This window comes from Panicum virgatum, chromosome 3K (genome assembly GCF_016808335.1).
Source record: "Panicum virgatum strain AP13 chromosome 3K, P.virgatum_v5, whole genome shotgun sequence".
Lineage (NCBI taxonomy): Eukaryota > Viridiplantae > Streptophyta > Magnoliopsida > Poales > Poaceae > Panicum > Panicum virgatum.
Window position 1 is genome coordinate 54022782 of NC_053138.1, and position 27731 is coordinate 54050512.

General features: G+C 51.1%; 3 protein-coding genes across 3 annotated transcripts; 1 reads left to right on the top strand and 2 right to left on the bottom strand.

Annotated features, from left to right (window-relative positions):
• Positions 1–3617: 3617 nt before the first annotated feature.
• LOC120699634 lies at positions 3618–6978 on the top strand. Its single transcript, XM_039983650.1, has one exon. The coding sequence runs from the start codon at positions 4127–4129 to the stop codon at positions 6566–6568; it is 2442 nt and encodes an 813-aa protein (XP_039839584.1). The 5' UTR covers positions 3618–4126; the 3' UTR covers positions 6569–6978.
• A 3154-nt stretch (positions 6979–10132) lies between these two features.
• On the bottom strand, positions 10133–18957 carry LOC120701539 (dolabradiene synthase KSL4, chloroplastic-like). The gene is made up of 10 exons (XM_039985548.1): positions 18453–18957; positions 17943–18356; positions 17694–17814; positions 15525–15622; positions 15107–15321; positions 14854–14969; positions 14645–14740; positions 14277–14492; positions 10960–11101; positions 10133–10837 (listed from the first exon to the last, which is right to left on the bottom strand). The coding sequence occupies exons 1-10, from the start codon at positions 18955–18957 to the stop codon at positions 10235–10237; spliced, it is 2526 nt and encodes an 841-aa protein (XP_039841482.1). The 3' UTR covers positions 10133–10234.
• A 2541-nt stretch (positions 18958–21498) lies between these two features.
• On the bottom strand, positions 21499–26278 carry LOC120699635 (dolabradiene synthase KSL4, chloroplastic-like). Its single transcript, XM_039983652.1, has 10 exons — positions 25683–26278; positions 25179–25577; positions 24278–24398; positions 24050–24147; positions 23741–23955; positions 23532–23647; positions 23343–23438; positions 22935–23150; positions 22710–22851; positions 21499–22555 (listed from the first exon to the last, which is right to left on the bottom strand). Exons 1-10 carry the CDS (start codon positions 26221–26223, stop codon positions 21962–21964), a joined length of 2538 nt encoding a protein of 845 aa, XP_039839586.1. The 5' UTR covers positions 26224–26278; the 3' UTR covers positions 21499–21961.
• Between the last annotated feature and the right edge of the window lie 1453 nt (positions 26279–27731).

Consider the following 27731-nt stretch of genomic DNA (forward strand, 5'->3'; position numbering starts at 1 on the left):
CTAGCCAAACCCTAGCCGCCAACAGTCACAGCAAACTCTAGCCGCCAACTCTCAACTCCCAACCACCCATCCCCCGACAGGAGGTAAGAGCATCTCTAAGAGTTCCCAATATCACTTCCATATCCTTATTTTTTTGGAAAAAGGGAAAAAAAACCCTCTCCAATAGTTCCCTATTCTAATTCCGCATCTTCTAACAATTGACAAATCTCCTTCTCCTGTGCGTAAAAATACGCACGCCATCGATTCTCCCGATCGCCTCTCTTCCCGTTCATGTGCCTTTTTTTGTCGAGGGCCCAGGTGCCGCTCGCGCCGCCTTCTCCTTTGCGCCATCAATCTCGAGCAAGGTGCCGGCGCCAGCAGATCAAGACGGGGCTGCTGGTGGTGCGGAGGGTGCGAACGGGGAGGAAGGCTACATGAGGTCGCCGTTGTTGATGATGATGGCATTGGCACGAAGGGAAGCCCGGAGGTTGAATTGCTGAGGGCAAAGCTGACGGCCAAGGACATGAGCTGGTCGACAAGCTCATTGCAGAATTGATGATGAAGGACACGGAGATCGCTGCCTTCGAGGCCGACAACGCCGACCTGAGCAAGATGGCCGAGGAGGCCGCCGAGGCCACGAAGGCGATGTCCGCGAGGGCGCGGCGCGGGAGGCCCGGCTCGCCGAGCGGCTGTGGGCGTCGGAGAACGCCTGGTAGGCGCTGGAGGCCGAGGCGAAGCGTGCGCATGCAGAGCGAGGCGCAAGGCGGGCAAGGAGGCTGCAGCGGCGCTCGGTGGCGGGGCGGACCCGCCCCGAGTATGGGTGGGCAAAATACCCGAAACCCGAAGTCCGAACCCGAAAAACCCGAGACCGAACCCGAAAAACCCGAGACCGAACCCGAACAACCCGAACCAGAAAAACCCGAACCCTAATTCGGGTTCTAACCCACGGTACCCGAAATTATTACGGGTAGTTCGGGTATTGGGCCACGGTACTCGAACTACCCGAAATACAGCCCAGCCCATGTATGTTTATTCATTGATTGTGGCCCAGCCCACTAAACCGAACCCCTTAACCCTAACCCAGCTGCCCAGCGCCCCAGCCCCCAACCACACGACACACCCCTCCCCACTCCCCAGCAGCCACCGCCTGCGCCGTCGCCGACCGCGCCACCGCACAGCCGCACAGGCGTCCGCCGCCCGCCCCCAGTCCGCCACCGCGCGACCTCCCGCCACCACTGCCAGAGCCCAGAGCCACTACGCCTGCGCGCCGCTCGCGCAGATCCCCTGCACCTCCCCTCAACCACCGCCCACCGGCCGGCCACCGCGGCACCGCCCAGGCGTCCACCAGCAGCGCGACGGTCCTGGGCCCTGAACGCCCCGCCATAAATCTCTCTCTCTCTCTCTCATCCCTTCTTCAGATCCAGCACTTGCAGGCAGCACAACGACGACTGGCGGCGCGCGGGTGGCAGCGAGGGAGCGGCGGTGTGCAGGTGGTATAGAGGGCGCCATCTTGGAGGTCCCGTCTCTTCGATCTTTGTCCGCAAGCTGCCTCATGGAGGACCCCATTCATTGCTCGGTGCCCAGGCGGCCACTGACCCATGGTGATGTTCTGCGTGTGGTACTGGGAAAAGTGTACTTGCTGGTTGGTGCTTGATGCTAGTTCCTCTCGAGGGAATCGACGATGTTTGGACCTGATGGAGGATTCAATGGATCTGTTATTTCTTTCTTTTTTCCCCTTTCATCTGCTTCTTTGATCTTTCTTTTCCGTTCCAGCTAGCAGGCAATCCTGATGGGGATGCAAAGCTAGCAGCATGTGATAGATTTTTTTTAGAATCTATTGAGTTTGTTTGCTGTTCTTCCCTAATTTATCTTCTCATATTTTTTGCTGGTTTTTTATCGGGTATTTCGGGCAAACCCGAACCCGAACTTTCGGGTACCCGAAATGTCGGGTATTGATTTTTCAAAGCAAATTTCGGGTAGTATTTTTGAAAACCCGAATTTCAAAAAACCCGAAATACCCGACCCGAATTTTTCGGGTAACCCGAACGCCCAGCCATAGCCCCGAGGGCCAGCAGCAGCACGGACAAGCGGCGCCTTGGCCGGTGGCGGCGAGAGCGAGGGCATGGCAGCCAAGGATGGCAACGAGCGAAGGGATCGCGGGAGCAGAGGCACCGTGCATCCGCAATTTTTGGGCTGCAGCTTGCCTGTCTCTTTGCGTGTTCCCGTTCATGTCTCCGAATACGTGTAGCATGTTGATTGGTTTCTCTTTTGAACCACGCGGTCTTATTTTTCTGTTCACAGCCAAATCAAGAAAAAACAAAAATCATCCGTCCAACTAAATTTATTCGGAAAAAAATTCCTTGATCTGAGAAGAGAAAACCATAAAATAGAAATCATCACTGCTCTATTCGTGATCTTGCAGGAGGAATCAAGGTTGTGGGAAACGTCGGAGACACGAACGGAAGACACGCAAAGGGGACAGACAAGCTCCAGCCCAATTTTTTATTGTTGGGGGAGAAAAAATAAGGAACTGGTGGAGATTGACACTTTTTTTCCTTCCTATATTTATTTGGGGAGTTGGCGAACATCAAGTTTTAGGGAGAAAATATAAGAAACTGTTGGAGATGCTCTAAAGGCGCGACTGCTCCTGCGGCTCTTCTCCGACAAACGCCACTTCCCCAACCGTCGCTGCCCGCAGACAAGGAGAGCTGCTGGTGGTGGTGGTTACTATGATGCTTGTTGCTTCGTCAAGTAGCACATTAGAGAATGCTTATGCTGAGATACTTATATTCATGTTAGTATTTATCATATCTTTTTTTGGGATTAAAGCATGTTGCAAAATGGCTAGATCTTCAACAGGGAGTACCTAATCCGCAGGAAACCATGACTTTAACAACGAAATCTTGATAGCTTGCTTGGAGACGCAGACATACAAGCCTGCATGGACACCACTGACAACAGCAGCTGTGCACGCGCCAATGCGTCATGGTCGTCATTTTCGTGGCCCAAAAGCTAGTACATCTTTCCCGAACTGGACTACTGTAAGGTTCGGCTCAGTTGGATAGAACGTGAGACGCCGTGTGTGATCGTACGGAGTATAAGAGCTACAAAAACGAATTCTCGGATTTTTTTTTGGTTTTGTTCTCTAGCCGTTGCACGATCTCGTGACGTGTGATGTGAACGAGAGGAGGCGTCGTCGTCGATGCAAGGGGTTGCTAGCACGCACGATCGAAAGTGGTGGCTGCGCAGCTCGCACGAATGATGAAAACGTACCAAATTCACGGGCGTTTTGCCTCTAGCTAGTTCCTGAAATTAATGCCGCGTAAGCAAAACTGAAAAAAAACCATAATAAAGTTTGATCCATCTTCTTTTTTTTTCACCGAATTTTTTTGTGCCAAGCGCTGGATCTTCTAGTGACCCACCAAATCCACTTGCAGGAGTGCATCATCAGCAAGGACGCGTCCATGGATCCTCAGATCAATTCCAGTGGAAATATCATAAGAGTGTCATAGATATTAAATTTGCTAACATGTACTAATAGTATGAGGAGGGAGAAGAGAAGAGTGTTATAAAATGTGAGAGGAGTGTCATCACCATAACACTCCACTGGTACAGTTTTTAAAACTCCAGTCTAGGTAACTGTATTGATGACACTCTCACTAAGAACTGACCTCGTACATTGCCCAGCTAATCACCTCTGCAACCACAATGCATCATCTCGTCCAAGCGCGTGCTTGCGCGATCCCGTGGCCTCCACATCAACCAACCATCCCATGGTGGACGGACGGCATGCAGCATGCTCAAGACCTTTGCTCTTGCGTCCACCCCACCGCATTCTCCCTGGACCTCCCTCCAGCACCGCCGCCCGGCTCACACTCGAATCGATCGCCACCACCTCCTCTCTTCTCTTCTCTTCTCTTCTCTTGCCTTCCGGACAATCTCCTCTCCCGCGCTCACGCAACCGCCCCCCGTGCTCCACAGCCATGGCGACCTCCCGCCGCCACGCGCTTGCACTCTCGCGCGCATATATATTCTGCGCGCACGCAGCAGCACTATCTAGCTCATCTACCATTGCGTCGGCATCTCCATCGACATCACCTAATCATACAAAGGCTCGGACGATCTTGAAAGGAATCGGCATTCGACGATGGACGTCTCCGACCGGTCGGTGCGGCTGACCATCGAGGCGCAGCCGAGCGACCCGCCGGGGGCGGCGCCGGGGTTCCTGGCGGGGACGCCGTTCGAGCCGCAGCTCTCGGGCTCGCCGCCGCGGCCGGGCGTGGCGGCGGCCGGCGGCGACGGCGACAGCAGCGAGCGGCGGGTGGACGGCGGCGCGGTGGCCGCGGCGGGGCCCGAGCGGCGGCTGACGCTGCTGGCACTGCGGCTGGCCGTGCTGGAGAAGGCGGCGAGCGGGCTGGGCGCGCTGGGCTTCATCTGGGCCACCGTGGTGCTCCTCGGCGGGTTCGCCATCACGCTGGAGCGGGTGGACTTCTGGTCCGTCACCGCCATCCTCCTCGTCGAGGGCGCCCGCATCTTCAGCCGCAGCCACGAGCTCGAGTGGCAGCACCAGGCCACCTGGTCGCTCGCCGCCGCGGGCAGGTCCAGCGCCCGCCTCGTCGCGCGATCCTTCCGCCGCCTCGCCTTCTTCTGCGGGACAAGGACCGGGAAGGCGGCGTCGGGCGGCGGCTGGCGGCGGGGCGGGTGGGCCTGGACGGCATGGTGGCCGCGGAGCTGGAGCTGGAGCTTCCTGTCCAGCCACGTCGGGCGGCTCTTCTACTGGCTGCAGCTGGCGTCGGCGACGGCGTGCGTGGCGCTCTCCGGCGTGCGGCTCGCCAGGCAGGACTTCGGGGACGCCGCCGACGCGCGGACCAACCGGCGGTCGGCGCTCGACATCTTCTACGGGCTGGCGCTCGCCGAGGCGCTGCTGTTCCTGGTGGAGAAGGCGGCGTGGGAGTGGGAGGTCAGCCACGGCCGCCTGCTCGAGCGCGTCGCCGCCGAGTGCCGCCTCGCCGGCGCGCCGGGGCTCGTCGCCATCCGCCGCTTCTTCTACGACGCCTACTCGCGCTGCGTCGAGGGGAGCATCTTCGAGGGCCTCCGCATGGACCTCGTCTCCTTCGCCGAGGAGCTCATCGTCGGCGGCTCCCGCGACGAGCAGCGCGTCGGCGTGGGCATCCTCGTCAACGTGGCGGCGGCGAGCCCGCCGCTCGGGGACGACGCGCTGCGCCGGGTCGGCACGTCGCCCGCCGTCGTCGAGCGCCTCGTGGAGATGCTCGGCTGGACGGGCGCCGACGAGCGCGGCGCGCGGGCGTCCGCGGCGCTCGTCGTGTCCAAGCTCGCCAGCAAGAAGCGCAACGCGCTCCGCGTCGCGGGGGTTCCCGGCGCCATCGAGTCCGTGTCGTCGCTGCTCCACGCCGCCGACGAGGAGTGCAACCTCCTCGGCCTCCTCATCATCAAGAAGCTGGCACGGGACCACGACAACTGCAGCAAGATCGGCAACGCGCGCGGCCTGCTGGACAAGATCATCGACTTCTCCGTCATCGGCGGTGGCGCGTCGCCGGCGTCGTCCCCGGCCACCGGACCCCTCACGGCCTCGCGCGCCAAGGCCGTGCAGCGCTCGCTGCAGGTGATCAAGATGCTCGCCGAGACGACGGGCAGCACCGGGAAGCAGCTCCGGCGGGAGGTGGCCGAGATCGTGTTCACGGTGAGCAACATCCGCGCCGTGCTCCAGCACGCGCCCGCCGGGTTGCGGCGGCTCGGCGCCGAGGTGCTGACGCGGCTCGCCATGGACGCGGACGCGCGCGAGCGGATCGGCGGCACCGGCGGCGTCGTGGCCATCCTCCTCGACATGTTCCTCCGCCCCGGGGCCTCCGGCGAGGCCGCGCGCGTCGAGGCCGGGGAGGCGCTCGCCATGCTGGCGCTGGAGAGCCCGCGCAACTGCGAGCGCATCCTCAGAGCCGGCGGCGGCGCCGCCACCATCGACCGCCTCGTGGACGCGATCGAGGACGCCGCCATCGGCGTGGGCGCGGGCAGGGTCCTGACCAACCTCTGCGCGTACGCCGGCGGCAGCGGCGGGCGGTTCCGGCAACTCCGCCGCGCGACGCGCGGCGCGGCCGCGGCGCTCCGGGGCGTGGCGGCGGCCGACGAGGCGAAGCCGCTGGAGGTGTCACTGGGCCTGGCGGCGCAGCTGGTGCGGCTGATGGGCCCGCGCGAGCTGGCCGGCCACCTGGCCGCCGCGGGCGTCAGCGAGGCGGGCCTGGCGAGGCGGCTGGTCGGCGTGCTGGCGGCGCACGCCTGCCCCTCGATCAGGGCGCCGCGGGTCCGGCGGTTCGCGGTGGAGCTCGTGATCGCGCTGCTGCGGGCGGCGGCGCCGGCGGCGGCGGGGCCGATGGCCGCGGCGGGGATGGGCGCGGAGCTGCGCCACGTGGCGGAGACGACGTCGGAGCTTGAGTGCTTCCACGTGTTCTCCGGCAGCGCCGGGCTGAGCCGGCACGCCGTCGGGCTCGCCGCGCTCGTCGACGCGGCGCTGGAGCTCATGGCCGCCGCCGCCGCCGCCGCCGCCGAACCCGAGCCTGCTGCGCCGCACGTGTGACTGAGCTAGCGCGTGTTGCCGTAGCGTGCAGACAAGAGAAGCTGAAGCTGGGAGAGTGGCTGAGTGCGTTCACGATTCTTGGGTAAAAAAAATCACAGCATTGTAATTGACGGATTTGTTATTTGATTCTTTGGAGTTTGGATGTAATTATTGCGTGACTTGCGATTGGGCGAACGGATCGGATCAGATGAGATGAGTTCTTGCTTATCATTTTCTTCGTGTGCGTGTGTGTGGGCAAGTGTCATGTTTCTTTTGCGTCAGTGCTGCTCTTCGTCGGCATGAAGTGGCCGGAGACGCAAAATGGCAAGGCGTGCAAGGAACAGGAAGGAATGCATCATCCATCATGTACGTAAATGACATGGTATTGACTGTTGAGATATATAGGATGGATTCAGATGACATGCAACAAACCTAATCTCTTTCTGAGATGACATTCACTGGATTTTCTTTGCGGAAACTTTTGCTTGCAAGGCACGATCTAGGATGTAACATTAATTAGCACATCTCGAGAAAACAAGCAGAAGCAAAGTTTGTCCAAAAGGCTGATCGCAAGTCTCACCAAAAAGACTAGAGCTGATCGCTGCAAAACTACCTCAAGCTTACTTGACTAAGGCCTTGTTTGTTTCCAGACTTTTCTTTAGTCCCTATCATATCAAAAAGAATCTTACTATTTTGGAGTATCAAATAAAATCTGTTTGTAAATATTTTTTGACAGCTGAGTGCTAATTCGCGAGACGAATCTAATGATTCTAATTAATCCATAATTTACTACAGTGATGCTACAGTAACCATCTGCTAATCATGAATTAGTATATCTCATTAGATTCGTCTCGCAGTTTAGCCCTAGGGTTCTACAATTAGTTTTACAATTAACCTTTATTTAATACTTCTAAATACTAAAATTTTCTTTGATGTGACATAGACTAAAGTTTAGCCCCTCAAACCAAACAACCCCTAAGCATGCAAAGACTAACTACGAGGACTAAACTGCAAGTCATGTAAGCTGCAAAGGCTGACAAGCGGGGACTAATTAACCTACGCAGACCATAGATTAACTACGCACGAAAGCACAGAATGAATAACACGTGCGGAAAATAAACCCACACGTGCAAAATAGAAAACGCAAACCAGGAGCAGCTGGTTGGGCTGCCGTGCTTCTTGGTTGGGCCGCGTGCCCGGCTCCTGCTCGCAGCAGATCTGGGCTGGCTGCCACGGCCTGCTTCCTGGGCGCACTGCCCATCTTGGGCCGCGGGGCCCAACAGCTGCTTGCCGCCTGGGCCGTCCTGAGCTGGACGTCGTCATCACGTTTTCATAAATGAGACAGATTTACTTTTTTACAAAAATCTAAACAGAACCCATAAGAGGAGAACAGATTGACTTCATAAAAAGCAATATGTAGGACTCGCCGCCGGAGTTCCACAACGTGACTCGCCTCTACGATCTCTACGCCTCGCCGCCAGAGTTTCAGAACTTGCCTCTGCGATCTCTACACCTCGCCGGAGATCTTCAAAGCATTGAACATCAGATTGCTCGAAGTTCTCAGTCTCTCCATGCGCTGCGGCATCAGCATAACAAGCCCCCCTACAAAGGTACTCTCTTGCTTGCATATTCGTCCATTTGTTATCATGAATATATGGGGATGAGTTAAGTAATAAAATTTATTAAAGTAAAGCATCTTTATCGATGAAACTCTCATATTCAGTGAACGATCTGTGCAAGGTGGCATCAGCCAGAGTAGCTATAATTAATTACAGCAGGCAACAACAGAGGTAATGCTGCATATTTTTGTTTTAACTTTAGAGTAGGCAGATTGATTAATGCTACATGTTTGTCCTTTATTTGTAAGATCACTCGGTAAGCTATTATCACACTTCCACACAAATTTCTTTCATGAATAATATTTGCAAAAAGAATTAATAAAATATTATGTCGTTTCAACTAATATGAATTTGCAGCTAATATATATGGTTTCTTTTCAAGTAGGGTATTGACGATATGACATACAAAAAATTGAGTGATCTTACAACTAAAGGAAAAACATGGAGCATTAAAGTGAAAGTTATCAAAGTTTGGGATTCTTATTCAAAAAAAAATATCAGAGTTTGGAATTCAATCAACAATGCAACTGATGAACTTATAAGCGTGGATATGATTTCAATGGACGAACATGTAATTCTTTTTACCAATTTCATTTTTGTTTGTATATATTATCCTGATTTTGCTTAATTACTATCTTTGAACAGAATGATACAATCCATGCTATTATATGGAAGGGTCTATTAATACTTACAGGCCACAAACAAATGAGGGTTCTATATATATTTTTTAGTAACTTCGAAATAGAAGGATCCATTAGGTACTGTCCATTGAGCAATGAGAAAAAAATAGTTTTTTACATATAATACAATGGTGAAGGAAGTGAGTGAGTCATGAGCAGCATTACTTTGACTTTGTTACAAAAGATACACTGCTAGAATGAGAAAATAAAAATCATCAATGCTCAGGTAACTATTTAGTTTTATTGTTATCTATTTATAATCATGTATACCATTTATTAACTTATTCTCAAATGTTTAGATGTTATTGGACTACTCAGCCAGTGCAACAAAGAATAACAAAGAAGAACACCCCCAGTGAGCGAACGAAAGATATTTGTGTCGTTGAACTTCTCTTATTTGGGTAAGAGAATTCTATTTATAAAATTTATGATCAGCTAAAATAATTTCTTGCATAAAGATTCAATATTAAAATATTGTATATCAAATTTCAGTGGTGTAAAAGTTAGCAACATTATGGGGAGGGCTACCACATTATATAAGTGAAGATTTAAGTGAAAATCAAATAGTTATTATTGCTACATCGACAATGGTTGAAAGTTTTAAGTTACAAGGTAATTCGAAGGTTTATAAATTTATTTGTGTGATAACAGTTCTCCCTATCAATCAAAGGTAACGTGTGTGTGTGTTGGGGTGTGGGGGGTGGGGGGTATAGGTGTTACTTCTCTCAAAACAACTACCGCTACAAGATTGTATAAAGATTTGGACATACCATATACCTAAAAACTTATTCATAGGTAGACAAAATAATAAATTACTAATGAGTTATTTTCTTGATTTATATAATTATTTGTACATAATTAATTTTCTTTTTTATAGGTACTCACACGAAGAAAATTTACTCAAAATGATGGGGGTAAATAAAAGTATACAAGAAGGAGCAAATGTTTTACAATAGAAAAACATTATAGAAATAACTGAAGTGCGGAAGAAATTGGTATAGATGAGAGAATCTCGATAACCAGAACATAATATTTATTTTAGAGGATGAGTTTATAGTATGACGAGTATAGATAGCTTAAGGTAATGGAAGACAAAGGCAAATTGAATGAGAAATAGATAAGACTGATAAGTTTATTAAGGTCATTTCTCTATTTCATGTGATCTGTTCACGCTATTTTATTAACATTTGAGAGTTTACACATACCCTCAATAAACAATTTTGTATACTACTTTTATCTACAAAATGTAAAAATAAATTAAAATTTTAAATTACACGTAAAAAAATAATTTGTACTCAAAACTTGAAAAGCACAAATTTAGAATACAAAATAAAAGATATAATTTTATATAGTATCTAGTCGCGCAAATGCGCGGGTAGCCCACGTAGTTATGAGAAGAAGGCATGCCCTAATTTATCGGACTCCGCCAGGGTGTGGGTCTTCGTCTTCCCCGCAATCCGCAGCGGCTCGGCCACCACCTCGTTCGACGCTCGCATCATCTCCTTGGGCGACGCGTAGCCATCCACCTCCATGTACAACAGGTGCACCACCTTGGAGATGTTCCAGAACTCCCGCCGGACCTGCCACGGCACCTCGCCGCCGTCGCGGACCAGCATCCGCAGCAGCGCCCTCCTGGACGCCGCGATGATGCCCCTCACCTCCTCCTTGGCCGCCTCGACGGAGCCGCCGTGGCGGCGGCCGGCGAGCAGCAGGACGCTGTTGATCTTCCCCTGGGCCTTCTCCCGCTCGTACGACTGGAGGTCGTTCAGGAGGCGGCCGCAGATGTTGATGTGCCGGAACAGCTCGCCGTACTCCGGGCCCCGGACCACGTCCTCCGAGAGCTCCGGCCCGACGAAGAAGAGGAAGGTGAGGACGGTGGTGCCCAGCGCGTAGGACGGCTCCGCGACGGCCATGTACTCCTCCATGGACGGCGTGTGCCCGCTCATCCGCCACTCCGCCTCCACCATCATCACCCTCGCCAGCTCCGCCCACTGCACGCGTACATGTTCGATAGAGAGAGAGCGTCGTCATCATCAGGATCTCGATCTCGATCTCGATCGATCGTCCCGTTGCCGGAATCAATGGAGCGGTGTCGGCGGGGCGGCGCGCTTACCCGTTCGGCGATGTGGTGGATGACGCTGCGCTTCTGCACCGTCATGGCCCTCGCCGCAATGTCGTTGCTCGTGTCGTAGACCGCGCGGAAGACGATCTCCACGCGCTCCGAGTAGAAGCCGACTTGTTCGTACGCGTCCCACCTGCACACCCAATTACCCATTCATCATCAGATCAGAAGGCAACGAAGCATCATCAGTGTGAGAACCGCCCAATTTGATACTATTTTAAACGAACCGTCGGTCATTATCATCCAGATGAGAGTTAACACGTGCTTGCCGGAGAGCGTGACACGTGTTATCCCACATCTAGAGACACGAATAACCGACACGTCATTCATCCAAAATAATATCAAATCCGGTAGTCCCGGTATGTGCTCCAACATACGCCCAGAATCAGCATATGCACACACCGTTTACAATCGAATACATCGCCAAAAATCCACAAAGAGCAGTTTTATACTGTCAGAGTTCACAGCGTAATATTACAAGTTCAACATAGGTGGGTTTCCAGCTTCACTTTACAAGCCTTGGGCTCACGCGAGTCATATTAAACAGAGACTTAGAGCTTATTGAAAATACATGCTCTCACGAAGCTCGATTACGATAAAACTTACTTAAGATGATGATGCCTTGCTCAAGGACATCACCACAGCAGCAATAGCCTACTCTTCCCCCGCATTAGGATCAGCGGGGTAGAAATGGCCGAACACCACTTCCGGCTCACCTGCAACTAGGTTTAGAAAGCACCCTGAGTACAAAAGGTACTCCGCAAGACTTACGCGATTAAATAAACAAGGATCATGCAAGGCTCAAGTAAAAGCTTTAAGGTTAAGTAATTATTGCATAAGCATTAGCTCTCTACACTATCACCTAGCAAAATTAATTAATCTTGCCCAAACCCAAACAATTTTAGTTGATTAAGAGAGTAATACAACTATAACTGTTCATAGCTGTAACACGAACCATTCTCAGCATAAACGATAATCTATGAGGAGTTCATGGGTTAAAGAGCGTGCTCATAACCGAGAGCGCGGCAATTCGAATTGATTTAACCTTGCAAGGGTGTACTACTTTACCCACACGACGCGAGGACCATACGACTCACCCAACCGATCACGCCGGGCAAGGGGATACTCACGTCAACCGTTCCCAACATGGCTCGATCATTGAACCTCACACCTAGCTTACGAGTAGAGACTTAGTTCCACCAGAGACATCTCTAAACTTTCCTACACATAAGTCCACCTGGGGACACACTAAGCCTCTCTGCATAGCCTGTAGCCACGTAGCTAGGACTGCACATCAATGAGCAAGTCAAAGAAGGTAATTGGCTTATCCGTTCCATTATATTGGATATGTGGTAGCACGGAAAGGTGCTCAAAACCGACGTCGTCCACTCGGTCCTTAATCGATCCAAGCGGACTATGCCCATGTGACTTCATTCTCTAGGCCCTAACATTCCGCTCGAATCTCGATACTGCACTCCACGTGCCCCAGATGCTCAAGTGCGATCAAGGATAAACAGGTAAATGTGATACTCCAATCCAAACCTTTCTAGCAAGCAAAAAGAGTATTCTAAGCATGGCTAAGCATCTAGTCAGATTAAGTTATTAACTATCTAACTAGTGCCAAGGATATGAATAAACGAATCAAGGCAGGAGAATGCATCAAAGTAGGTACAAGCATGCAATACATAGATAATATATATAACCCAACATTACCCGGTGAAATAGCTAAGCTAAATCAGATTAAATAGGTGCAAGGAATATGCTTAGCTGCTTGCCTGGGTTCACTTCCGACTCGACCACGAACGGGACTCCAGGTTCAGGCTCCACGGACTCGGCTGGTTCCACGGGTTCGTTCTCCGACGGTCCGGTCACTAAAATGCATGAATGCAATGCATGAATTAAAGAATGAACCAAACAACCGGCATAAACCATGAAATAATTTGAGCATGCAGAGGACATCACAAAGAACTCATGAAAATTGGTTTTGCAGCAAAAGCATTTTCCTATAAATAACCATAAATAAAACAGTTTTCAGCCACTTTAAACAAAGTAAAACAGAAAAGGAATGTAAAATCAACTACACAAATCCAAGAAAATTATCTTTGAAACTAGGCAGCAACACAAGGCTAACAAAACTGGTTTTGCCATTTTATCACTTTCCTACACAAAGTTCTATATTAAACCATTTTCAGACAAAGTATAGGAAAACAAACTAAACTTTGATACACAGCAATGAACCAAGTAAACAAGGTGCACCACTGAAAACTACACCTAACAAGGAGTCTAACAAAATTTGGTTTGACATTTTTCGAGCAGCACAAAAATAACTAAGCAATAAACTCACTTTTGCAAGATAAAACTATAGATAAATCTACAACAAAGTAACATGCAAAACAATATTTTTCCTAAGTACATCTCAGCTAGAGGAATCCAACAAAACAAGTTTCACAATTTTTGGAGCTACACAAGAATTTCTAGAGATTTTGCAAGATTGCAGCACAAATAATCCTAAAGAAAACCTAACTAAAATTGCTAGGAACACCCCAGCCGGCCAGCCCAGGCGCCGACAGGCGGGGCCCACGGGCCAGCTGCCCACCAGGCCGGGTCAAGGCAAAGCCAGCGGCCTTGACCCGCCCGGGAGCGCGGCCACGGCACGCGCGCGGCGCGACGCGCGCGCGCACGCGCGGCGACGGCGGCGGCGGCGCGAGGCGGGACGGCGAAGCAGGGCCAGAGCGGGCCGGGGAAGGCGCGCACGGCGCGGAGGGGATGGAGGCGAGCCTCACCGGCGGTGACGCGGACCAGGAGCGGTGACGGACCGGCGGCGCGACGAACAGAGGCGGCGGCGGGCGGAGGCGCTCGTCGCCGGCTCTGCAGGGAGGGAGAAAAGGCCGGGTTAGCGCCGGAATCGGAGGAGGACGACGCGAGGAAGCTTCCTACGCGACGAATTGAGACGATGCTCACCGGAGACAGCGAATCGCGGCGGCGACGGGAGCTCGGGCGGCGCGGCAATGGAGGGGGGGGCTAGGGTTTGAGGCGGGGAACGGGAACGGGCCGGGGGCGGATAAGGAGAAGGGTGAGGAGAGAGTGAAAGGGCGGCACGGCTCACGATGATGGCCGGCACGTGGCGCGGAAGCCGAGGATGGACGCCGGCGGGCGACGCGTGCGGGCGGCGCGCTGGAAACAGAGAGAGGGAGAGAGGAGGCGGCTGACAGGTGGGCCCGGCGGGGATTTTCATTTTCTTTTTCCCTTTTTTTTTTTGGGGTGTGACAATCAGCTGGTGAAGGGTAGGTTAGGTCTAAGGCACGTGCATCTCGATCAAGGTGACGAGGTTCTCCATCTCCTCCCTCGACTCCCCGACGTCGAAGAGGTCGTCGACGATGGTCGCCAGGATGTTGGTCTTGGCCGCCACGATGCGGGCCTCGGACAGCTCGGCGGGGAACATGGTGGAAGCGGACGGGAAGAGGCAGATCAGCGGCATCACTCTCGCGTAGTCCAGCTCGTCCACCCTCACTTCTTTCACCCACCTATTTAAATGGATCGGAGGAGGGGGAAAATAAAAGTTTTGATCAGTTTCATCTCATCCCCACTGATTTGTACTAGAATGGAAATTTCAATTCCTCATCTCATCCCCAGGCGATGATCGAGGAGGGTTGATAATGGAGTTCTTGATCCGGACCTCTCGATGCACTGAAGCTCTTCTTGGTACGCAGCCTGACAGGAGTGGAACTCATCCACAGCCAGCGACACAATCTCTTCATCTGCGTCACAGGTGCTGATCCATCGATGGACGGATTAAAATTTCATAAGATCAATCATCTGATGCTAAATTAAACTATCATATTCATATCATCAGAGTGACAATAATCAATGATCTGTCTCGCTCACCGGTACGCCGACTTGAGCATCTGGAAGCCCTGCTGCTTCTTGAAGTGTTCGATGTTCCACCTGTGCTCCAGCCGGTCCACGTTGGAGTAGAAGGGAAATTTGAGCACATGTTCAACCTGGAAACAAAACATAACTTAACATCATCCCACACATATGAAACTAACACACCGACCGCCAAATCGATCGATCGACAAGACGACAAGGGGTCCTGATGATTCCTGATCACAAAGATTCAGTACGTAGCAGCGGCTACCTCAGCAGGGTCAACATGTCTGGATATCTTGCCGGAGCGCAGCTGCTGCTCCAGGAGCTCGGACGACCAGGAGCCGATGCTCTCCAGGACCATCTCCTCCTCCGAGATCTGGACGTGCGAGGCTTTCAGAAGCTCCAGCAACGCCTCGGTGTCGTTGAGATGCCCCTGGATCGAAGCATGGAAGCTGGATTCGTTGCTGAATCGGGCCAACCCATCTGCAATACAGCACACACACTTTCAGTTTCAGCCTGTCGATTCCGATCCGAATGCGAGAAATTTTAACCGAAACCAAGAAGGAGCATAAGGGGTAGAGTTTGCGTACGTGTGTTCATAAGGGTGAGTGTGCGTGCGTGTTGTGAGCATCTGTGTTGTACTGTGTACTTAAAAAGAAAAGAAAAGTGTCTTTTCATTCACTTACCGGATGAGACGTGGTACCCGTGCAAACGCAGGAGGCGGAATGCCATCGCGCATGTCGCCATGTCCAGCATGATCTCCTCGTCGTTGGTGAGCCAGGACCTGCAATTCTCTAACAGTTAGATCGGATCTGAGCAATTTGTTGGATGAGCTAGGGGGGAAATTTACGACACGTCCTAAAAATCAGAGTAGGCATATAATAATTTTTTATGGAATTTTTATATATCTATTAGGTGTTTATCTATGTGATTATCATTCGGATTCCTACGGCTCAGATATTTTCAAGATTAGAAGCAGGCATATAATAATTAGGTAAAGGCTAGTTTTGGACCAGCCGTACTTTTATGCGTTTGCATGGCCACTACATCTATGTTCCATCTTCGATCAGGTACTACAAAGGATCCATGTGGTGTCATTTATTCATCTCCAATCCCCCCCCTCTCTCTCTCCACATCCCGCGCCGCCCCTCCCTTACCCGCCGCCCCTCCCTTGTCACCCTCCCCTCCCCCGCCACCCTTCCCCTGCAGCGCGAGGGCGGGCCGTGGCAGCGGCGGTGGATAAGCGACGGCTGGGGGCTCGGAGCTGCGGCGATGGCGGTGCGCAAGCCGTGATGAACACCGAGTTGAGCATATGCAGTTTTCTTGGCAACTTATACTAAATCAACTAGCATTTTGGTTAGTTATGTCTTTTTTAATCTTTTATATGCTTTTTAATGAGAGGCAAGAATATTGATTTCTAGTAAGCAATAATATTATTCTAGCTAGGTAGAACAATACAATTCATTAAGCAATTTTGTTGAATATCTTATGATTCATTTTACGCTGTTGTTATACTATTGTAACCAGTTTCGGTGAATCAAATAGGAGGATATGGTGCGGAGCTTGAGTGGAAGAAAATGCATAGCAGCACAGGAAAGGAAGATGCCAAAAATAAATTTACTAGAAAAGAAAAGTGGTTCTAGAAAAGTGAGCCATTAATTAGATTAATTTCATAATTAAGGGGCGGCAGTATGGTTGGCCGGTTTCTAATAAGGTCAGTTTCAACGGGGAGTGTCATCGCATGGTTGTCAAGATTGTGAACTAGATAACCGTGCCAGAGGAGTGTCATGGTGCTTTCACATCTCATGACACTTTCTCTTGTCTCTCTTATATCATGTCAGTAAATTTAATGCTCATGACACTCTTATATCTAATTAATATGCCCATGAGGCAGACCGTACCACCGGACAATAAAAAAAAGACATTTTCCGATTCAGATATTTATTTTGTATTTCAGTCTTTCAGGGGCGAAGCCACGGTGAGATCGACCATGGTGCACACCCTAAAGAACTGACAAACTTTCCTATGATAATATGGTGAAACAAAATTTAGTTAGTGGTAAAAAGAAGTTTACCCTGGTGCACGGGCACCAGGGAAACCCAACGTGGCTTCGCCCCTGCAGTCTTTGAGTGCTGTCACTATTCTATGTTCTCATTTATTCTATTTGCATCCTGTTTGACCTTCTTTTAAATCTTCATCGTCTCCTGTCCCATGATCTCCGATGACGACGCAGGGTGCATCCCCCCCGTACGTATCTAGTTTATTTAGCCACTACGTCATGATGTACCTGTACGTTATCTAGTTTATTTAGCCACTACTACGTCATGTACACCTAATTTATTTAGCCACCACGACATTTTCTATGTTGGATCTGAATAGCACAGCATGTCGGACCGTACCTTTTCGGTGATATCTGTACGTACAGTTGTTGCTATCACTCGTCAATTCTACTCTGGTGAACGTTTACTGCTTTTCTGGTTGAAAATTGCATCCGTACCACCCAGTTTCCCTTTAATCTTTACCCATGACGTGCCATTACGCTACTAAGTGACTGGTTGCGAAAAAGTAAAAAAATTAACCTAATCTGACTCCGTCCGGAAGTATATAGTAAAAAAAAGAAATCAATCATTATGAAACCTTATACTAGTACGAATCCGACGAATCCGAGAACGTATCGGCCGGGTCATGCCCTAGTCAAAAAATCTAGCTTGATGGTCGGGTCAAGTCAGACATAGGCAGAAGAAGAAGAAGAAAACAGCAAGCTTTTTTACCTAACTTGGACGAGGATAGGTCTACGTTGTACTAATAACAATTCTGTCAAGCTACAAGCCAAAGAACTGTACTGTAGTCGGCACCTGTAGATCATGTCGAGTGTGGTGTTTATCTCCGACAAGAAGCTCCTCGAGATGCCCATCTTCTCCAGAGTGTCCACCATGCGAAGCCGGGAGTAGGCGCTCCGAGGATGCACGGTGGGCACTGCACCAAGTGATGGCCGCCGGCCGCCGCCATGGATGCATGTTATCATTAGCTAGCAGCAGCAGCAGCTACAAATCTGATCTTCCTTAGCTAGTGGAAGCTAACAACTAACAAGCTTAGATGCGCACCTGCGCTGCCGAACTTGGCGACGACGGAGTCCAGGTAGGCGAGCGCCCTGTCGTTGCGGCCGTGGATGGCGGCGGCGGCCGTCGTGGCCGGCGAGTCGAAGAAGGACCCATTCTTCCTCTGGTGCACCGCCGCCGCCTGGTCCCAGTCCAGCAAGTCCCCCAAGCCTTCTCCCACGTAGGCCATGAAAGCAACTTGGCCACCTGCAGAAGCCGCAGCAGCCATGCTGTCGAGCTCGACGTCGCGCAGCCGCAGGACGGCGTCGACGTCGGCCTGGCCGACCAGGGGGATCTCCAGCCCCATGCCGATCGCCCGCGCGACCATGCCGGGGAAGATGACGTCGAACCCGGCCGGCGCGTCGTCGTCGCTGCTGCCGTCCGTGACGCACGACCAGTTGCGCCCGATGAAACGCAGCCCTGCAGCAACGGCGCCGCCGCCGGCGGCGTGTTATATTAAGACGACGTACAACGAGGACGACATCGCCGGCGGCCGGCGGGAACGGGATCGGGTACCTCTCGCGACGGCGTCGCCGCCGACGCCCCACGTCGCGAGCGCGAGCACGCACGCCAGCGTGGACGAGAGCGCGTCCTTGCGCAGCGAGGGGTCGCCGCCGCCGGGCCCCCACGACCCGTCGTCCCGTCGCTGGCTCCGGAGGATCCAGTCCACGCACCCCGGGTACCGCGGCGCCGGCGGGGACCCCGCAGCCGCCGGCACCACCGCGACCCACGCCGTGTCGTACGCCGACGGCGGCGGCGCCTCGGCGCTTAGGAGCAGCTCCCTGACCGCCGCTGTCTTGTCCTCCTGGTTATTTACCCGCCCCAGCACTCCCGCGGCGCCGCGGCTTGCGGCGGCGGCCCGGCCGGTCTGCGCCGCCAGCTGCGGCTGGAGGCGATGGCAGCGGTAGCGGTGGCTCAGCGCGACTCCCGGTCGAGGTCGAGGAGCGGCGGCGGGACGCCGCTGCCCGAACAGCGCGAGACGAGGCGCGGCGGCGAAGGCGAGCCCCAACGGCGTTGTCATGGCCGCCACTGCACGGGGCACGCACAGCTCTCGCTACAAGTTTTCCAGACCGAGCAGCAAAGCAGAGACCGTACACCGATGCTTCCGGGGCGACGAGGATGCTCCGGTTTATATATAGAGCCGAGGTGACGGTGGGGACGCGAGAAAAATACGAGAAGATGACGGGCGAGAGGCGAACAGAGAGAGATCTAGAGAGGATCTAACAGGGGGGACCACAATTTAATATTCAGAAGGGGGCTTAAAAAAAAGTTCAGAAGATTATTCTAGAAGCGACGGCTAGATCACAAATTAAATCAATATAACTGTAGTATCGGACCATTTGATTGACATTTGAGAACACATGTTCGCAAATTTTACCTCTATGAGCATATTTGAAGATTGAGCCGTGTAAAATTGCCTCCCCGGTGATCCGTGAACCGCCCAAACAAACGCCCGCAAAGGTCATGCTACCGCGGCGAAGCAAGCGCCAAGCGTACCCCTAGCCAAGCGGCTCAAAGCCTCTCTCGGGTGCCTGCTTCTAAGCGAGGTGAGATCCTAGTCATGCAGCGTCTGGATTTGGTCACTGTTGGGGCAATGCCAAGCACCTCGGCAGTGAAGGCCTACGGGGCAACGCCAAGCACCTCGGCAGTGAAGGCCTACGAGGACCTCTACAAGTTTGATGCTTCCAACGTCAAGGCGCTAGCAGCACTCTTCAACGACGAGGTCAGGAATGAGTCGTGCCGGCAGAGGCGGAAGCGCAAACTAGCTTCCTAGGCTGTTTCGCTGCCTTCTCCGGTTGTCTATTATTTATGTAATATCAAACTTTGTTTTTCTTGCTAGGATGGTCCAGCCCACGGCTGTAATCCTGTAGACCCTATCCTAGAGCGCTCACTTGAAGCGTGTTGTCTGTAACCAACTTTTCTACCTTAATCACAAAGATGCGCAAATCTTATGCGTATTCGATTAAAAAAATCTTTGAAGATTGTGCCGCCAAATCTCCGAGATTGACGAAGTCACCTCGCTGTCGACGGGAACGTCGTTTACCACTGAAAGCACAACGCCGTTATTAATTTGCTTCTATAGGGAGTCGAACTCATGACATGAGGTCTAGTGAGGCTCTTGTAACCATTAGGCTACATGTCCTTTCACAATCAAACACATCTTTTGACTAATTAGATTCTTGGAAGAAAGTTGCAACAGAATCTAATCATCTAAATGAAAAAAAACGGATGTGGACTAGAGTAGTGCAATTATACCCGGTTGCAATTTAAAGTGGATTATACTCCCTCCATATTGTAAAAAAAGTCATTTCGGACATTGATACGACCTCCAAAAATAACTTTGACCAAAATTATTTTGCTATAAAAAATTTATAAAATATAATCAACATATACTTTTACGAAACTACATTTCAAAATGAATCTACTTACATCACTTTCATATTTTCAAACTCAACCTAAAACCTTTTATTTATAGTCGAAGTGTAAAATGTTTGACTAAAGACAAACTCGAAATGACTTCCTTTAGAATATGGAGGGAGTACTAAACTATTTTCTGAAAATAAAAAAACTGTGCACCCTAATTTAATTCGCTTAGAACAAACTTATTTCGTTCAAACTACCTGTTTTATTGTTAACATCCAATACTACACGTTACAACTTAATAATCTGCAAGTGTATGAGTTTGCTCAACTAATCATCTAGTTTTCTACTACCTGTTGACATGGTCGGCATAGGAGAGCTGACCTGCTGCTCGGCATAGGAGAGGGGGGCCACCAGCCTTGCGGCCCCTGCCAGGCCCCCTTGCCTGTTGCCTCCGCTACTGGGCTCTAATTAAGCTAAGTGGTTGTCTCTTTTGATTTTAATTTACAGCGGCTGCTATAGTTCCAATTGAATGCAACTTTTATTTGGAGGTCAAAGTCTTGGTGAGCATGTTTGGACGGGAAACGACCGCACAAAGCACATGTTTGGACTTTGGAAAGAAAAGTCGAGTGGACTTGGAAAGAAAAGTAGAGGACTCTCGTTTAGAATTAGATGCGCATATATACGTCCATTCTACTCATGCATAGAATCAGCTAGGTATCAAATCAAATTACAAAACCTGCCGCGGAAGAATCTGCTGAGCCAAGCGAAAGGGCATGTATATAAGAACTTTGATAGCACCTCAGATCCTCGGCGAATATTTTAGGATTCAACGATGCTGTGCTTTCAGCGATAATTGACGTTTCCATTGACAGCAAGACGTCTATGGTGACTTCGTCAATCTTAAGATTTGTTATGCTCAGTTTTTGAAGATGCTCACAAAAATAAAGTTTGTGCATGTGCGTTTATAGGGGTGGTTGCGTGTGCTGTGAGTGTGTATCGTGTAATTAAAAAAAAAGCTAAAGAGGGGAAAAGGGAGAGGCAACAGCCCAGCAGGATGAGCTTTTGTGCCGGCAGTAGTTAACGGAAATATTGAGCAGGCACCAGCGATTCGCACAGAGACCCAACGAAGACGCTCAATGAGAGAGGACCAAAATGGATACATGCGGCGAGGGAAACAACCAGAACAGAGAAAAGAGCATGTGGCAGTATCAGAGAAAAAGAGCATGTTGGCATCACGCACGGTAAAGAACAGTAGCCGCCATCAAAAATAAAAAAAAGATTTATGCAGAAAAATTGTGTGCAAGATTCTCATGGTCCCCACCTACCAATCAAGCTAAGTCACCGTCACAATAGTTATGTTGGCTTTGGCCTTCTACATGTGGTCTTGTCTTCTACTAGTCAGCCATGTGGTCTTCCTTTCTTCGTCCTTTCCGATTACTTCTTCATCACACGTTCGCTTTGGCTAAGCCGCCATTCTTCGACTGCATCTACTACTTTAATACTTTTCCATCCATATCTTAGATTCGTTCTACTTTGCCTTTTGCCACTTCTTCATGCACGCAGATCGAGCTGGGTACTTTTCTCATTTCAATCTCTTTCCTTGGACTTGATGTGTATCCTAAAATTGCATCATCTCATGACAAGAAAGTCTGCTGTCCAAATTAATCGGACTCCGCCGGGGCGCGGGTCGAGTTCGTCGTCTTCCCGGTCCCCGGTACCCGCAGCGGCTCGGATACCACCTCGTTCGCCACACGCATCATCTCCTTGGGCGACGCGTAGCCGTCGACCTCCATGTAGACCACGTGCACCACCCTGCAGATGTTCCAGAACTCCCGCCGGACCAGCCACGGCACGTCGCCGGCGGCGTCCCGGCCGACCAGCATCCTCAGCATCTTCATCCTCGACGCCGCGATGATGCCCCTCGCCTCCTCCTTGGCCGCCTCGACGGAGCCGCCGTGGCGGCGGGCCAGCAGCAGGACGCTGTTGGTCTTCCCCTGGGCCCTCTCCCGCTCGCACGACTGGAGGTCGTTCAGGAGGCGCCCGCAGACGTTCATGTGGTGGTAGAGCTCGACGTACTCGGAGCTCCGGACCGCGGCCTCCGTGAGCTCCGGCCCGACGAAGAAGAGGAACGTGAGCACGGTGGTGCCCAGCCCGAACGACGGCTCCGCCACCGGCATGTACTCCTCCATGGATGGCGCGTACCCGCTCATCCGCCACTCCGCCTCTACCATCATCACCCTCGCCATCTCCACCCACTGCACGCGTATACATGTTGGAGAGAGAGTGAGAATCATCGTCACTCAAAGGCAGCTTGACGAGTGATCAAATTTACGATTAAAAAAAATAAAATAAAACGACCTATAAACAGACGGAGTAATATAATGGTGCGGTGTCGGCGGGGCGGCTTACCCGTTCGGCGATGTGGTGGATGATGCTGCGCTTCTGGACTGCCATGGCCCTCGCCGCGATGTCCTTGCTCGTGTCGTAGACGGCGCGGAAGACGATCTCCACGCGCTCCGAGTAGAAGCCGACTTGTTCGTACGCGTCCCACCTGCGTATACCCATTCATCATCAGATCAAAAGGCAACGAAGCGTCATACCCATTTAGCTCTAAGGTGTGGCTGCGGCACGTGCATCTCGATCAAGGTGACGAGGTTCCGCATCTCCTCCAGCGACTCGCCGACGTCGAAGAGGTCGTCGACGATGGTCGCCAGGATGTTGGTCTTGGCGGCCACGATGCGGGCCTCGGCCATCTCGGCGGGGTACATGGTGCCAGCGGATGGGAAGATGCAGATCAGCGGCATCACCCTCGCGTAGTCCAGCTCGTCCAGCCTCATCTCCTTCGCCCACCTAGTTAAACGTTAACGAGATAGAGGAGAGAGAAACGAAAGTTTTGATCAGCTACATCCCTGGTGATTTGTATAATGGAATTTTTTTAAAAAAAATTATCGAGTACGCAGGAGAGCTGCGTATTTTTGTATTAAGAAGAGGGATTTTTCTTGGTGTGGATTAGGAGGAGGGTTGATGGAGTTGGATCCGGACCTCTCGACGATGTGAAGCTCTTCTTGGTACGCAGCCTGACAGGAGTGGTACCCATCCACAGCCAGCGACATAATTTCTTCATCTGGGTCACAAGTGCTGATCCGACGACGGATGAAAATTTCACAAGATCAGTCATCATCCGATGCTAAACGACCCAGGGTGCGTGTGACAATCAATGATCTATCTCACCGGTACGCCGACTTGAACATCTGGAAGCCCTGCTGCTTCTTGAAGTGCTCCATGTGCCACTTGTGCTCCATCCGGTCCAAGTTGGAGTGGAAGGGGAATTTGAGCACGTGTTCCACCTGCAAAATTAAACACCCTACACGCATCAAACACAAGGTTTTTTCCTGAATATAAATAATCCTGACGACAGATTCAGCTGCGGCGGCGGCTACCTCGGCGGGGTCAACATTTCTTGATATCTTGCCGGAACGCAGCTGCTGCTTCAGGAGCTCGGACGACCAGGAGCCGATGCTCTCCAGGACCAGCTCGTCCTCCGACATCTGGGTGTGCGAGGCTTGCAGAAGCTCCAGCAAGGCCTCGGTGTCGTTGAGATGCCCCTGGATTGAAGCATGGAATCTGGACTCGCTGCTGAATTGGGACAGCGCATCTGCACGACCGCTTTGCTTTCAGTTTGGCGATTCTCCGATCCGAATGCGAGCAAGTTTTTAAACGAAATTAAACAGGGGACGCTCGCTGCTTACCGGAGGAGACGTGGTACCCGTGCAGACGCAGGAGGCGGAACGCCATCGCGCATGCCGCCATGTCCAGCATGATCTCCTCGTCGTTGGCGAGCCAGGACCTGCAAATCTAACTGTGTTAGACCTTGATCATGAACCACCCGACCTGACCTGGCAAATGAGCTACAAGCCTACGACATGTACAGAAAACGAAGCTGTGATGTACGGTAAATGAAGCTGCGATGTCGCCACCTGTGTATCATGTCGAGTGTGGTGTTTATCTCGGACGAGAAGCTCCTTGAGATGCCCATCTTCTCGAGAGTGTCCACCATGCGAAGCCGGGAGTAGGCGCTCCGAGGATAAACGGTGGGCACTGCAGCAAGTGATGGCCGTCGCCATGTTTGTTAGAAACTTGGAAATCTGATGATCCTTAGCAAGTGGAAGCAGAAAAATTCAACTTCCACCCTCGAACTAGCACATCAATAGTTTGAATTTTCAACATTCAACTGTAAAGTAGGGGCACTGCCCCTCCTATTCCATCAAAAAACGTTCAACTGTAAAATCAGATAACTAAGGGCATCAAACTGCCGAAACAGACAAATTTAGCCCTTTGAGTGGTTTTAAAGGTGGTTTTGTGTTTAAAAAATTAAAAAAATCTAGTTAGAACTAAAGAATAAAACTAATTCATCCTAAATTTGAAAATATGAAATTGGTACCAAACTTTTAAAAAAATGTAATTTATCTGTTACTAGTCTATTAGTAGAATCTTAAATTTTTTTCAGAATAAGAGCCTTGTTATAATTATTGTAAAGTATCAATGCGTATTTTAGGTACTTTTACCTTGAATTTTTCTAACCGTTCATCTATGGGAGATATTTATAAAAATTAAATTGAATTAGTATCGGTCCGAATCTTTTTTTATACTTGGTTTTACAATTTTTACCACCACCAGATACTTTAATCTAAATACATCCAAATACTTCCTACCTTTACTACCATATAATTTTTTAGATGGCCGACTTTTATTGTTTCAATCATTGTAACAGTTGCATGATCTTCATTATCCGATTTTATGATTGAAGTTTGAAAATCAAATTTTTATGATACTTTGATCGTGCAAACTGAACTTTTCCTAAACTCGTTTAATTTGCACCTGCGCTGCCCATCTTGGCGACGACCGAGTCCAAGTAGTCGAGAGCTCGGTCGTTTTGGCTGTGGATCGCGGCGGCAGCCGTCGTGGCCGGCGAGTCGAAGAAGGACCCGTTCTTCCTCTGGTACGCCGGCGCCGCCTGGTCCCAGTCGAACGAGTCCCCCAAACCTTCTGCGACGTAGGCCATGAAAGCTTGGCTACCTGCAGAAGCAGCCATGCTCTTGAGCTCGCTGTCGCGCAGCCGCAGGACGGCGTCGACGTCGGCTTGGCGGACCATGGGGATCTCCAGCCCCATGCCGATGGCCTGCGCGAGCATGCCGGGGAAGATGATGTCGAACCCGGCCAGCGCGTCGCAGCCGCCGTCCGTCACGCTGGACCAGTTGCGCCCGATGAAATGGAGCCCTGCAACGGCGGCGGCGGCGAGCATGAGAGTCCGGCCGAAGCGCGCGTGTTAAGACGAAGACGACGACATCGCCGGCGGCCGGCGGCCGGGAACGGATCGGATACCTCTCGCGACGGCGTCGCCGCCGACGCCCCACGTCGCGAGCGCGAGCACGCACGCCAGCGTGGACGAGAGCGCGTCCTTGCGCAGCGAGGGGTCGCCGCCGGGCCCCCACGACCCGTCGTCCAGTCGCTGGCTCCGGAGGATCCACTCCACGCACCCCGCATACCGCGGCGCCGGCGGGGACCCCGCCGGCGCCGGCGCCGGCGCCGGCACCATCGCGACCCACGCCGTGTCGTACGCCGACGGCGGCGGCGCCTCGCCGCGCAGGAGCCGCTCCCTGATCGCCGCCGTCTTGTCCTCCGGCTTAGTTACCCGCTCCAGCACTCCCGCGGCGCCGCCGCGGCTTGCGGCGGCGGGCGAGCCGGTCCGCCGCGCGCGCGGCTGCACCGCCAGCTGCGGCTTGATGAGGTGGCGACAGCGGTGGCTCTGCGGCGGCGCCAGCGCGACTCCCGATCGAGGTCGAGGAGCAGCGGTGGCCCGGTGCCCGAAGAGGGCGAGATGAGGCGCGGAGAGGGAGAGCCCCAACGGTGTCATGGCCGCCATTGCACGCACAGCTCTCGCTGGAAGTTCAGACTACGCAGCAGAGGTCGATGCCTCGGGGACGGCAAGGATGCTGCGTTTTATAGAGCCGCGATGACGGTGGCGAGAAGAGAAAATTGCGAAAGATGACGGACAGAATGTAAGCTCTCACCTCCCGGTTTCTATTCTGACGATCTCGACCTCTCACACTGAAACGAACACACGCAGAGAGAAAGGCTCTAAGATAGTGGTCGTCAGTCGTCACTCGTCGCGTCGTTTGTTGATTTTTCAGCTAGGCTCTAAGATAGTGGTCGTCAGTCGTCACTCGTCGCGTCGTTTGTTGATTTTTCAGCTAGTTCCCGTGCAACTTTGGAGGAATCTATTTATTATCTATTATTGTTTTGACAAAGATACCCGAAAGATGTACAAGAAAAACAATTGCTGGTACAAAAGAAAAAGAAAGACAACTTGACGTGAAAATGAAAAAATTACGTTGAAGAGTTCTCTGCTCATCTTCTACAATCGAATTTTTGTCGTCCATCGAAAGCTTGAAAAATACACCTGGGAAAGGAATATTTGAAACGCCATCGCCACACATAGCTTTGAAGACCGCAAAAATCACTCATCGCTTACAACGAGATATAGCAACTGCTGAAAGAACATTGGCAAGGGGAACACTCCAAGCAATACAGGCTTGCAATCATTCACACCAAAACAGAGGATTGAAGAAACATGATCATGTCGCAAAATAAATCGAAAGAAGAGGTCAAAGTCTCCACAACAAAAGATAGCAAAACTGCATCTCTTGATTAACACACCAACTATAAAGATCTTGAGAGAATGTTTAGATCTAACTGAATCAACTCTCACTGGCCCTTCATCGGTGCCAGATCGAACGTCGTCGAGGTAGGGACAGTTCGGAGAGACCTTATATATTCCATAGCATCATCGTTATCACTACCTCGTCGATGTCGCTGGAGAACGAAACTTGGAAGAAAACTAATATAATAGTGTTATTATCTATCTATCTATCTATCTATCATACTAGTACTAATTGAAGGTTTCGTTTGAAACCTCCACGTGAAGCCACCTAGAATCCTAGGTGGACAACTTAAAAAATAGAGAAATTCTCATAAAAATCAGAAACATCCGGCCATCAATCCAGCAACTCTAATCATATATAATAGTCATTGGATCACCTCTACCATTATGAAAATAGAATAAAGAAACCCCCTAACATGTAACTAAATTACTCATCTCTATCATTATAAAAATCTAAAGTAATCCCCTAACCTCTATGAAAATTACCCACCTATACCATTGTAAAAATAATACAACAACCTCCAAAATTTGCATATAAATTATCTAATTATATCGTTATTAAAAGTTAAAGTAACCCCTAATTCTAAATCTAAGTTATATAATTATATATAAAAATTAAAGTGCACTATTATAAAATTCTAAATTACTATTTCCATTATTAATACATTATTTTCATAAAAAATGGCACTTGATACATTGGCGAACGAGTT

Coding starts and splice junctions, on each gene's coding strand:
- LOC120699634 (XM_039983650.1), top strand. CDS start 4,127: ATGGACGTCTCCGACCGGTCGGTGCGGCTGACCATCGAGGCGCAGCCG.
- LOC120699635 (XM_039983652.1), bottom strand. CDS start 26,223: ATGGCGGCCATGACACCGTTGGGGCTCTCCCTCTCCGCGCCTCATCTC. Junction 25,578..25,682: donor CGGCGACGCCGTCGCGAGAG/GTATCCGATCCG, acceptor CCGCCGTTGCAG/GGCTCCATTTCATCGGGCGC. Junction 22,852..22,934: donor CTCGTCACCTTGATCGAGAT/GCACGTGCCGCA, acceptor GGGTATACGCAG/GTGGGACGCGTACGAACAAG.
- LOC120701539 (XM_039985548.1), bottom strand. CDS start 18,957: ATGACAACGCCGTTGGGGCTCGCCTTCGCCGCCGCGCCTCGTCTCGCG. Junction 15,623..17,693: donor ACACTCGACATGATCTACAG/GTGCCGACTACA, acceptor AGAGAATTGCAG/GTCCTGGCTCACCAACGACG. Junction 14,493..14,644: donor GAGCTTCAGTGCATCGAGAG/GTCCGGATCAAG, acceptor CCATTTAAATAG/GTGGGTGAAAGAAGTGAGGG.